This window comes from Equus caballus, chromosome 7, assembly GCF_041296265.1.
Source record: "Equus caballus isolate H_3958 breed thoroughbred chromosome 7, TB-T2T, whole genome shotgun sequence".
Classification (NCBI taxonomy): domain Eukaryota; kingdom Metazoa; phylum Chordata; class Mammalia; order Perissodactyla; family Equidae; genus Equus; species Equus caballus.
The window spans coordinates 74,216,394-74,229,137 of NC_091690.1; the positions used below are offsets into that span (position 1 = coordinate 74,216,394).

The window sequence follows — 12,744 nt, forward strand, 5'->3', positions numbered from 1 at the left end:
CTGTACTCAAAACCACTGGACTCAGTAAACTTTAAAAGACTGAATTGTATGGCATGTAGATAACATCTCAATAAAGTTGTTGGTACAAAATAAGGACTTTCTGAAGCATTAAATAATTTTCTCACTTTCTCACTTCCATTTGCTGCCCAAACAAAGTTAAGCAATAACAGACTCCAATCTCCATGAAAACAGAGCCATACGTTTTGGGGATTTTTCTTTTTTTTTTTTTTTAACTATCCAAAACAGCATGTTCAAAGTTTTTTTTATCAAGGGGACATAATACAGACTGACTGATTCATACTGATTCTCATATAGTTTACGTGGTAATTTTTTACTTAAATGACTTAACAAGGAAAACAATTCAGTTAAACCTCCAGCAGCATGAGAACTGTAAGAAGATCAACAGCTTGAGCAACTTGATCAACACAAAAAATACTTAATTCTCAAATATCATACCAACTTATCACCCAAAACAGACATTAGAACTAGGAGTTAAAAATGATCTGACTTTTGGGGCTGGCCCCATAGCCTACTGGTTAAGTTCTGCACACTCCACGCTGGTGGCCAAGAGTCAGTTCCTGGGTGTGGACCTACACCATTTATCCACAACCATGCTGCGGCAGTGACCCACATACAAAACAGAGGAAGACCAGCACAGATGTTAGCTCAGGATGAATCTTCCTCAGCACCCCCCACCAAAAAAAAGGAAAAGAAAAAAATCTGTTTTTAAGAGAGAAAGCATCTCAATTTAGATTCAACAATTTAAACTCACCGATTGAAGTGATATTTTGCTATCAGAAGTAAACTGCACACAAGCATTCAGGCAAAGAAATTTTAACAAGAACTTACTATTTGAAAATTAACCTATTAAAGTTACCTATTTCATTTTGTACCAAATAACTTTTAGTTACTATCAGTACCAAACAATATAATATATCCAATAAAAACACTTGCAAGACAAATTTCTTAGAAATTCCTTTACCAGATTTATACACATCTTCAAATTGTAGTCTACTGCAAAAACCTACCGAACCAACAGCACCAAATCCAGTATTGGTCTGCCCAAAGAGGCCTGTTCCTGTTCCAAATGCTGTCCCAGTGCTGGTGTTTGTAGCTGTCCCAAAAAGACCTCCAGGCTGCGAGGCTTGGGTTACTCCAAATAAACCCTGCAAAAAGTAATCCAGTTTAAAAGATATCCTACAATAGTCAGTTTTCTTTAATAGTGTTATACTAATAACAACAGTTGCCATTTTTTTTTAAGTTTCTGTGACAGATACTGTATACTAGATACTAGAGCATTTCTTTTCTTCATAGGGCCATTTTCCAAAAGAAAATACTGCTCAGAGCAGCTAAAAACTTGCCCACAGTGTCACAGCTCCTGAGTGGCAGGACCAGAAATTCACATCTACATCTGAGCCCGTCAAGCTTCAAAGTCCTGGGCAGCTAATAAGACTTTACACTAAATCTTGTGCTCTAACAGATATCAGGGTTGTAAGGACGTAAACATGATATGACAGGGTACTTCATTTTCAGAGAGCTATGCCAAAAGAACTAATCAATACTGAAGTGGCAAATGGAGTTTGAGTCAAATAACTGAAAATAATCAAATAAATCTGGACAGAGGCAGGAGTTAAACGTTAAAAAGTCTTCTTAATTTGAGATGAGAAACTACACTCATTTCAAATAGGTTTGTATCATCCAATGTTTAAGAAGATACTTTGTTTATGCATTAGTTAAAAGAACAGTATTCCACTAATGGACTATTGCTGAATTGAGAACTCAATGTAGTGTTCTAAACAGCTTTATTGAGACATAATTCACATGCCATAAAATTTACCCATTTAAAGTGGACTATTCAGTGGGGTTTTTTCTGGTATGTTCAGAGTTGTACAATCATCTCCACTTTCTAAATTTAGAACATTTCCATCACTCCAAAAAAGAAACCCCAGGCCCATTAGTAGTCACTCCCCATTCCTAGGCAACCAACCACTAATCTATTTTCTCTTTCCATAGATTTGTTCATTTGGAACGGAATCATACAAAATGTGGCCTTCATGAATGGCTTCTTTCACTTAGCATGTTTAAAAGCTCCATCCACACTGTAGCATGTATCAGTACTTCATCTCATTTTATGCCTACATGATATTCCACTGTATGGATATACCACATTGGTTTATCCATTCACCACTGACGGACATTTGGGTTGTTTCCACCTTTTGGCTACTAAGAAAATGCTGTTATGCTCATCTGTGTTTTCATTTCTCTTGAGGAAATAACAAGGTGTGCAACTGCTGGGTCATATGGTAACTCTATATTTAACATACGGAGGAACCCCAAATTGTTATCCATAGTGGTGGTACCAGTTTACATTTCTACCAGCAATGTGTGAGGGTATCAATTTCTCCAAATTCCTGAAAACACATTATTGTCTGTCTTTCTGTTTATAGTTTTCCTAGTGGATATGAAATGGTATCTCAGTGTGGTGTTTTGTTTTTATTTTAAAGAAAAACCATGTCTGGGCCCAGGATCCGAATTGGTAAAACCCTGGGCCGCAGAAGCAGAGCATGCAAACTTAACCACTCAGCCACAGGGCGGCCCTCGGTGTGGTTTTGATATGCATCTCCCTGATGACTACTAATGTTAAATGTCTTCTCATGTGCATATTAGCCTTTTGTATATCTTCTTTAGAGAAATGTCTATTTAAGTCCTTGACCCATTTTTTAATGGGTTATTGTTTCATTATTGAAGTATCAGAGTTCTTTATATATTCTGGATACAAGTCCTTTATAAGATATATGACTTGCAAATATTTTCTCCCATCTGCAGGTATTCTTTTTGCTTTCTTGATGGTATCCCTTTGACCCACAAGTGTTTAATATTGCTGAAGTATAATCTCGTTTTTTCTTGTGCTGCTTTTGATATCCTAAGAAACCTTTGCCTGACTCCTCTTCTAAGAGTTTCACAGTTTTAGCTCTTACATTTAAGTATCTGACCCATTTTGAGTTAACTTTTATAATTACCACAATGGTGTGAAGAAAGGGTCCAATCTTATTTTTTTGTGTGTGGAAAATCATTGTTCCAGCACCATTTGTTGAAAAGAGTATGCCTTCCCCAGTGAATTGCTGAGAGTCAACTGTCTGTAAATGTGAGGGTTGCTTTCTAGACTCTCAATTCTATTCCACTGATCTTTAGGCCTAGCCTTATGCCAGTACCACAATGTCTTGAATACTACTGCTTTGTAGTAAGTTTTACAATCAAGAAGTCTAAGTCCTTCAGCTTTCTTCTTTTTCAAGACTGTTTTGGCTATTCTGAGTTCCCTTCTATTCTTTGTTGTTTTTATCATGAAAGGATGTCAAATGCTTTTTCTGTATCTACTTAGGTGATCAAAGAATTCTTTTGTTCTTTATTCTATTTCTATGGTTTATTACACATTGCTTAATTTCCACACGTTGAACCAACCTTCCTGGGATAAATCTCACTTGGTCATGGTGTGTAATCTTTTTATATGTTGATGAATTTGGTTTAACAGCATTTTGAAGATTTTTGGGTCTATGTACTTTTTTTTAATTAGGCAAAGTATCTCTAAAGACCAGGTAAATTTCAAGAATTCTAATCACTAAATCCTACCTCGAATTATCCTTTAATTTTATACTTCTCTAAAAGAGTCCCTAGAAATAACCAGGTAATGACGGTTAAGGACTTCCTGTTTTACTTTCTGCAAAGAAACAGAAATTATCCAATATGTCTCTGAGTTTTAGTTCTCCGTTATTTATTTTAACAAACTAAACAAATTTATTTTAAGCCTGACTCTGCTTAAGGGACAAAAGCTGAAAGAACACTGCAAAATACAGCTATTAATTCATAAGTTTTTTTCTCCTATAGTCTATAGAATGGCTGGAGTCAACATCCTAAGGTGTAGCTTCAGGATGGCGAATTCTAGCACACTAAGCAACTCTTACTGCTAAGAAAATACGCTAAGGAAGGATAAATGATGTGCCCAGCAGGCTCTCAATGAGTACAGAGGAGAGTCTCGGCTGAAATCTAGGTCTTAATTATTCAAAGATTTTGCTCTCTTCTCTTTACTACATTACCGTCAACCCTTCAGAACTGCAAGAGAGGTAGAACTTGCTAATCTGACATTAGAAGCCTCATTACTTAGCTCTACAAATAAGCCCTGGAATTAACTAAGGGCCTGTTTCCTTACCATGGTGTTGGTGCTCGGCTGTCCTAGTGTGCTGGTATTGCCAAAGGAAAAGCCAGTGTTCTGGGTGGTTATGGCCTGGGCAAATGGTTTGCCGAAGAGGCTGGTAGTCTGCTGATTCTGTTGGCCAAAGAGACCACCGGGATTTGTTCCAAATCCAGTTGTACCTTTCAGGAAAAAGAAACAAAGGAAAGGAAAAAATCCCAACACTTCTCATTACCCAGTTACTGCAACAGTCTTATGTTATTGATTATATATCTAAATTACTCTACATTCATTCACTATTCAAACTATTCATTTTCCACCCTTCTTCACCTAACTCCAGACTGGTTCAGACTTTAATTCCTACAATAATACTCTGACCTCAAGAACCTTGGCTGGGCTAAGTAATCTTTCTTTATGAGCCCATAGCTTTCTTCTATTTTACAAGATACCACATTACACTCAAAGTGCATGTGTGTATCTTAATCCTGTTGGACTAAGTCTTGAGAAAAGAGGCTTTTTCTTTATAGCAATATATCCAACACAGAATGTGACACAATAGTACTTCAGAATGAATACATGGCTAAACCAAATCACTATATCAAGATTGAAAAGAATGTTAAATGCCACTTAAATATGTATTTATTTGTGTATTTGTGTCTGTATAAATCTCTGTAGAAGGCTATGAAAAAATCTAACTTTTGCTTGTTTCTATAGAGGCAAACTGGTGGCTGGGGGAGGGAAAGAAGAGACCTTTGGTTACAGTGTTTTTATTTCATGAACTTTATATCATATATATGTATTACCTTTGCAAAAGTGACATTTGTATAAAGTAATCTAGTAATCATCCTAGGCTTTCACATCCCACATCAAATCAACCCATCAGCAAATCCCAACAACTCAATATTCAAACTGGGTTCAGAAGTTGACATTTTTACCATCACCACAGGACTATCATCTCCCTCATGCAGACTGAGCAATATCTTTTCCAACTGATTTATTTCTCTTCTTGCCCCCTTACAATTTACTTTTAATATAGCAGCCTTCAGAATGATCCTTCATTCATAATCACATGACTTCTCTTTTTAAACCACCTAATGGCTTCCCAAGTCAAATAAAAATTCAAATTGGGACACTGGCCCATAAAGTCTTATAAAATATAGTCCCTATATCCCCCAGTACTTCTTGTTCTCTCCTCTTTGGCAAAAACTCAGAGTTTTTAGACTTATAGTTTCCTGTAGCTGGAATCTTCTTCCCCCAGAAATCTGTACAGCTTTATCCTTCATCTTGTTCAGAGAGGTCACTGCTCAAATGTCATCTTATCAGTGAAGCCCTTCTTAACCACCTTCATTTAAAACTGTCTTTCTCCTCACCTCCCACATACATACCAGGCACTCCCTATTCCTCCAGCATCCCTGAATTAGTTTTCTCCACAGCACTTATTACAATTAAATTTTACTCTTAGTTGTCAGTCCCTCAGCAATATGGCCCAATATGATGTCAAGTGCTTACTAGTTCCAAAGGCTGTTTTGTTCTGACCATAGGCAAAGCCTGAATTAGTGGTGGAGGAGCTGAAGAGTCCTGTTGCACTGGAGGTGGCTGGAGAAGACCCAAACAAGCCAGTCGTGGTACCTGCTCCCACCTGGCTCTGTGGGCCTTTCCGGTTAGCTTGATAATCCTCTAAACGAAGTTCCTGGAATAAGAGAAGATATATTTCCAATCTTAATATGCACCCAAAAATTATTTAGGAGACTAAATACTTGAATTTAGTATTCAAGTTCTATGTTCACATAGGAATCATGACTAAAAAAAAGAAAACTACGTAATGACATTAACATAATATCATTACAGAAAACCATTTTCAATAGTGTATGCTGGACATTAAAATCCATACCATATAATACTACAGGGCAAAGGACCAACCACATCTTCATTTTAATTTTCCTTTATAAAAAATAACTTCTTTTAGTACACTGCTATACAATAATCTTGGTCTACTGTCATCATAAATGTAAAAATTAGCTGATTAAAAGATGGGAGGATTCTGGGGAGTTCAGAAAATTTAGGCAGAAAGGATAAAGCTTAACACGTCAGGTTGTTTCTGCACACTACGATAAAGCAAGAACAGTTTGGGATGTTGAAGAAGTAATAGCTACAATCAAGGATGACAGTCAAAATAGACAATGAACTATCCACATAGCATTGAGCATGAACCAATTGTAACTCCATGCAGCAACATGGATAAATCTCACAATGTTGAAAGACAGACTTAGCATGTAACATTGGGCCAGCCCGGTGGTGCAGTGGTTAAGTTCGCACGTTCTGCTTCGATGGCCCAGGGTTCGCCAGTTTGGATCCCAGGTATGGACATGGCACTGCTTGGCAAGCCATGCTGTGGTAGGTGTCCCACATATAAAGCAGAGGAAGCGGCAGTCTTCCTCAGCAAAAAAAAAAAAAAAAAAAAAAAAAAAAAAAGTGGAGGATTGGCAGCAGATGTTTGCTCAGACTAATCTTCCTCAAAAAAAAAAAGTATATAATGTAAGATTCCATCTATATAAAGTTCAAAAATGGGCAAAACAGGGGCAGTCAGCATAGTGGTTACCTTTAGAAGAGGATTTTGACCAGAGGGGCAGGGCACAAGGGGAATATCAGGGATGCTGGTAATGCTCTGTTTTCATTTGGATCCTGGTTACATGGACGTGTTCACTTACTGAAAACTTACTATGTTGTACACTTATGACTCTGCATGAGTTCACTAAAAACACATGTGTGTGCACGTACACACACACATTGCCCAGAGTGGTGGGAGCAACATCCAATCAGAATAAACTATTAGCAGAACCATTTTAAAACTATTTCAAAAACAATCTGGTTAATGTTAATTTTTTATTACATAAACTCACTGTGACCTACTTGATCCCAAAAATAATCAAAAACATTTTTAAAAGCTGCTTTCCAATGGAATCAAAAGGTTAGGATGATATTCTGTGTGGTATTTTACTGACCTCTAGTGACTTGCTTTCATATTCTTTCATAGCAGTAATACACTGGTGCTTTGTACTGATATTAGTGCTAACTCCAGCTTTAACCATAGTATCTGTACCAGTTGGAGGCTGCAAAAAAAGACAAAGGCAAATCTGAGAGTCTAAAGCAAATGTTCAAGTCCAAGCTTTATGTCCCTACTCTCATAACACAATTCTTCAACCAATGAGCTCTATAACTAGTCCTATAGGTCTTTTACTAAACGAGATGGCTTGATTAAATACACTGCATTTCTCATCTCTCCCTACATCAAGGTTCTCTGAATAAGTCAATTTCAGTAATAGTTATCACAAACCCAGAGATTAATGCCATAACCAAGCCATCCAATTGTCTACTAAAACACACTTAATATTATATACATAAGGAAAGCTTTATCCGATTTACCCAATACATACATTTAAACCTCTATTTCTGAGTTCTCCCTCCTATTCTTCTCTAAAGTGTCTGCTTTATAACTGTTGTTGCATTTAAGTAATACGGAAGCCTGGTTTTTTTCCCTATAAACTTATGAGGCAAAAAGCATGCTAAGTAACTAAATATTCCTACATGTACTGTCAGTTTTCTCAATACTGTACTTTCCAAGAGACAATATACAGTATTTTTCATTATCATTTATATTTAACTTTAAATCCAGGATTCTAAATTCAGTATTATGAATTGACCACCTTTCTTAAGAAATTCTTCATTTTCTGGAGTAAGTTTTATTAAGTCTTGCCAAGCCCTATTTTTGCTAGAGATTCTCATTAGGCTAACTGCACCTCCAGCCTATCTTATCTCCCAACAAATCACATCCCTTGATACTTTACATCAAGTGGTATTTCATATATTTTCATAAAGAAAATCTTCCACTGTAACCCTCTACTCGATTCCTCTCAAAGCCAAAGAAAACACAAAACTCTACGGCCCCATATCACCATTTCATCAGCAAAAGTTTCATTTTTAACTGGCACAAAGAATATTGATGTTAGTCCATATATCTCCTTAAACAGGCCCTATTTTCAATTATTTTTCTATAGTTTGCCCCCTCATTCCTTCTTTATTTCTATAAAGAATGGCTGACTATTCATAGGTCAAATTATGAACACAGTAAATACAAGTTCAACCTTATATTAGCTACAGTAATCAACCTTAGCTTGAATACAAATTTGACTAGGTTGAGCATAATTCACAAATACATTATAATCTAGATTTACGTTTAATGATTTTTCCTGTCTACTATACAACTATTTACAGATTTTGTTCTTAATAAATCTTTCAAGAAAAGTGAGACTAAGCTGCGCATGATTGGAAAGAGGGGAAATTTTACAATTTATCCTGCAAAGAAAAATATAAATGGGAGAGAAACATATTGCACAAAGATTGGAAGAAAATACTTACATTAAACTTAATAGTAGTCCCAGTAGGAGCAGCTGTAAAACTACTTGGCCCAAAGAGGGAGCCTGATGTGCTACCAAAAGGATTGGAGGTGGTATTCGTAGTTCCAAACAGTCCCCCACTGCTAGTACTTGTTCCAAAATCTATAAATTAGAAAGAAAAGTGAGACGGTAACAATAAAAAATTTAAGAATCTGTAAAATATTTTGGAATTGGACTGTAGCACTAGAGCAGGATTAGTTTCACATCCTCAAATTTTCTCCTTCAAATCCCCCTTGCAAGTACCTTCAAACAGATATTTTATATAGACACACACATAATTCTCAGCTCACAACTTTGAAGTGAAATAGAAATCTGAATCCTTTAGTCAGCTGAAAAGTCCATAAAGTCTCTCTTGGGCACACTTGGAAGACAAGTTAAAAGAAACAGTACACTGTTTCATCATAAATTTTATCTCATTTCTCCTTTCTTGGTAAGACTTGATGCTGAATGAACTTGTCTTTCTGAAAACATCTTATCACAAGAGACTTCAACAGGAGTTATAATATATTTTACCTACATATATTATCACAAACATCCACACATAATCAAAAAGTTTAAAACATACAAATGGTCCTATTAGGGCAACCAAAGATAGGTTAATGTAAAATTTCACTCGGAAAAATAATCTAGAAAAATCAGCAGGCATGTGGCTCTTTTTACAGAAATACACAGATTCTCTGATTACTTTACTTTCCAAAAAGCTGAGTTTTAAAAAATTACGTAAAATTGAGTTTATCTAAAGAATATATTTTTCAAAATATGAGATACTACTTCTAAAGAAGTTATACATATGGTACCAGAAATGTCAGTAAGCAATAAAAAGTTATTTGCCCATATTTAATATTAAGTGACATCTTAATTACCAAGTTAAGATAAATGTGATTCCTCACTGGCAGTCAAACTGCTATTTCTTTGCAAAAAAACACGTCCTAATATATAGTTTAAAGTAAATTGGCACATCTCTTTTGAATTAGCACTTTAGATCACACTTTATATTGTTATGGTTAAATATTTCAACATCCCCACAAACAACTTTCCCTTTGTAAAATATTGTTAGCTGGCTAACTTACTCATTCTACAACACTTTTGTGCTGGGAAACAGCATCAACTCACAGAGAACACTTGTTCAATTAGTAGTGGTTGCCTTAAAGTACTGTGTGGAGAAGTATCCCCAGGCCACTTTTGGACTTAAAGAGAAAGAAGCTATCAATTAAAAACACCTGCCATGGACAAGGAATGGAGGAGTAACCATGTCACAGCCAGTAACTGTCATTCTTGCTTTAGTCTCTTCATACTATTTGTGAAACAGGCAAGAAGAAGGTGCCCCTGCAGTACAATACGGCTGACTACACACATTCCTCCTTGAAATTCTCCTAACTTAAGACCTATGACACTACTTTGACCTGGCTTTTCATCCTCTCTCTGGTCATTCTTTACCAGGTGCCTCTTCCTTTGCATATCCCTTAAATACTAGTGTTTCTCAGATTCCCATTCTTGGAGAGACCTGTTCAACTTTTCAATACATTTTCAAGTTTTTCTCTCTCCATGTTTTTGCCATCTGGTGGGAAAAGGAAGTGGGTGAACACAGGGAAAAGGAGAAGAGAGAACACACTCAATAAGGAAACTAAACTGTTAGATGCACAAGTCCAATGGTGTCCTACTTACTCCCAAAGCCAGTTGGTTTATTTTGTGCAAAGGCATTGTTTTGGGATGAGAAGAGACTGGTCCCTGTGCTTGCAGTTCCAAACAAGCTATTTGATGTTCCTGTTGATGTGCCAAACCCAAAGCCAGTGCTCGTGGAGGTAGCTGGCTGGCTAAATGAATTGGTACCAAATAATCCTCCTGGGGAGATGAAGAGGGGGAAAAACAATTAGACAGACTGTAGCCATTAAATGAAGTCCTATACCAGCTCCAAACAAACCAACTGTATTCCAAACAAAGCCCCTACCTGGTTTGGTCTGTGAATTTCCAAACAGGCCTCCAGTATTATTGCTAGAACCAAATGCAGATGTTCCAAATGCCCCTCCACTAGTAGTGCCGAAGCCAGTATCTGAAAAAGCAAAATCCAGGGTCAGAATAAAATCTAAATCAGGTAACCCAATGAAACGGAAGTTTAACATTTCTTAACATTCTGCATTTGAGTAGGACCACTGGTCTAATCTGAAAACTATTTTTCCAAAATTCCATCAGACTACTAATTATAGTTAAAATTAAGCTACAGACATTTTATTTATTGTCCCAGGTAAAGTAAGGAAACAAAGTGAAAAGGTGTGACTTTTCAATAAAAGTTATAGATGTTAATAGGTTTAAAAAAAAAAAAAAAGAGTGCCACAGTGGGGGCTGGCCTGGCGGCACAGCAGTTAAATTCGAGCACTCCTCTTTGGCAGCCCAGGGTTCACCTGTTCTAATCCCAGGCACGGACCTACAGACTGCTTTGTCAAGCCATGCTGTGGCAGGCGTCCCACATATAAGGTGGAAGAAGATGGGCACAGATGTTAGCTCAGGACCAATCTTCCTCAGCAAAGAGGAAGACTGGTGGTGGACGTTAGCTCAGCACTAATCTTCCTCAGAAAAAAAAAGAGTGCCAAGATAACTATGAGCTATAGACAAAAATTAAATTATTAAAATTCTCTCCAGATGCCATACATTCCATAGACCCTGGGATGAATAGTCCTTAATTAGGGGAGCACATCAGAATGATCTGGCAGGCTTTTTCAAAATACACGTTTCAAGTTCCTAGAGAGTCTATAGTTCTACGATGGGAACTCCATACTTGGGGTGGGGGGGAAGTCTCCAAAAGTGACTCTGATGGGCACTCTTGATTAAAAACCAAGGACCTAGATGTATAGAATACTTTAAGAGGTCAGGAGATACTTGAAAAAATTTCCTCTATTATTTTAATTAGTTATGCTTTTTTAAAATCCTCATCAGTTAGACAAAGTTTTTGGGATTTGTATTAAAATAGTCTGTTCAGATGCTCCTCTCCCCCTAAAGAGAGAGGGATGAAAACAAGACTAAGAACATGCTGATTGCTAAAGCTAGGAGATAAGTACATGAGAGTTCATTATACCATTCTTTATACTTCTGTGTAATAACGGTTTCTATATGTAACTAGTGTCACTCACGTACAATACTGGGTGGAAGGGGAAGTGCATCTCAGGAGGGCTGGTGGGGATTAGGAACTTTGACATTTTAACAGTTCCGTTTCTGAATGTCAAATGTTATTCACAGAGCAAATCTCACAGCAATTACTAAATAATTGCATTTCAGACTTCAATATTAAAAAAATCATTTCCTGGTCTGAAAATTAGCAGCAAATTATAACTTTCCACTAAAAGAACCAATTAATAAAAATATCTTAAGTACCTTCTACTGATGATCAGAAAACCATGGAAACTGCAAATTTACTTCTATTTTCATACGAAATTTTAACAAGATCCTATCCTGGTCATTTTTCAAAGAGATTTTGTCACAAAGACCAAAGTATGAACAAAATTCCTATCTAAAGCTACCAGAGTGGATTTGTTCTCAATAAGAATTGCTTCAGATTTCCCCCTCTGTTCTTTTTTAAAACTTACTCTGCCCAAATGTTGAAGTTGTGCCAAAGCCACCTGTGCCACCCCCAAAGGGTGTTCCAAATGACTTATTAAACATCTTCAAAATGAATCTTGGCTTCAGAAAGCTGGAAGGAAGAAAAAATTATCACTTTTTAAAGACCACAGAATGCCATGTAACTGTCTGAGAAAACGTATAATTCTACAAATTCAGTTAGGCCTACTTAATGTTCATTTCATTCAATATCCTAAAACTCTATATGATAAAATAGATCTTGTAAAATCGAGCTGAATTTATACCATAATGTAAGGTTAAACTTCAGATCCTACCAACAACCATTCCTGTAAAACAATGTTTTCTGACTTTTTAAAATCTAAGTCCCTTTTCAATAGATTTCAGGCCCACTATCCCAGATTTTGATATTGCCCATCTAGGAGGTTACGGACAATATCCATTAAAAAATTACAATGACATTCTGTTATTCCAACCTGAGAAGCTAAAATTTTTGTTAGGGTTTGTTTTCTGTAGTCTGCATTGTAAAAAGTTTTT

The 12,744-nt window shown here is 36.5% G+C and overlaps 1 protein-coding gene across 10 annotated transcripts in view; it reads right to left on the reverse strand.

Annotated features, from left to right (window-relative positions):
- NUP98 (nucleoporin 98 and 96 precursor) overlaps window positions 1-12,744 on the reverse strand; it is a 106,148-nt gene that overhangs the window by 80,882 nt on the left and 12,522 nt on the right. For all 10 annotated transcript variants that reach the window (XM_070274537.1, XM_070274538.1, XM_070274536.1 and 7 more), the window contains exons 2-9: window positions 12,219-12,322; window positions 10,589-10,690; window positions 10,306-10,482; window positions 8,603-8,742; window positions 7,189-7,296; window positions 5,696-5,876; window positions 4,205-4,368; window positions 1,029-1,166 (exon numbers count right to left, since the gene is read on the reverse strand). In XM_070274537.1, the coding sequence (XP_070130638.1) occupies window positions 1,029-1,166; window positions 4,205-4,368; window positions 5,696-5,876; window positions 7,189-7,296; window positions 8,603-8,742; window positions 10,306-10,482; window positions 10,589-10,690; window positions 12,219-12,294 (1,086 nt within the window). In that variant the 5' untranslated portion in view covers window positions 12,295-12,322. The remainder of the gene's footprint in view (window positions 1-1,028; window positions 1,167-4,204; window positions 4,369-5,695; window positions 5,877-7,188; window positions 7,297-8,602; window positions 8,743-10,305; window positions 10,483-10,588; window positions 10,691-12,218; window positions 12,323-12,744) is intronic.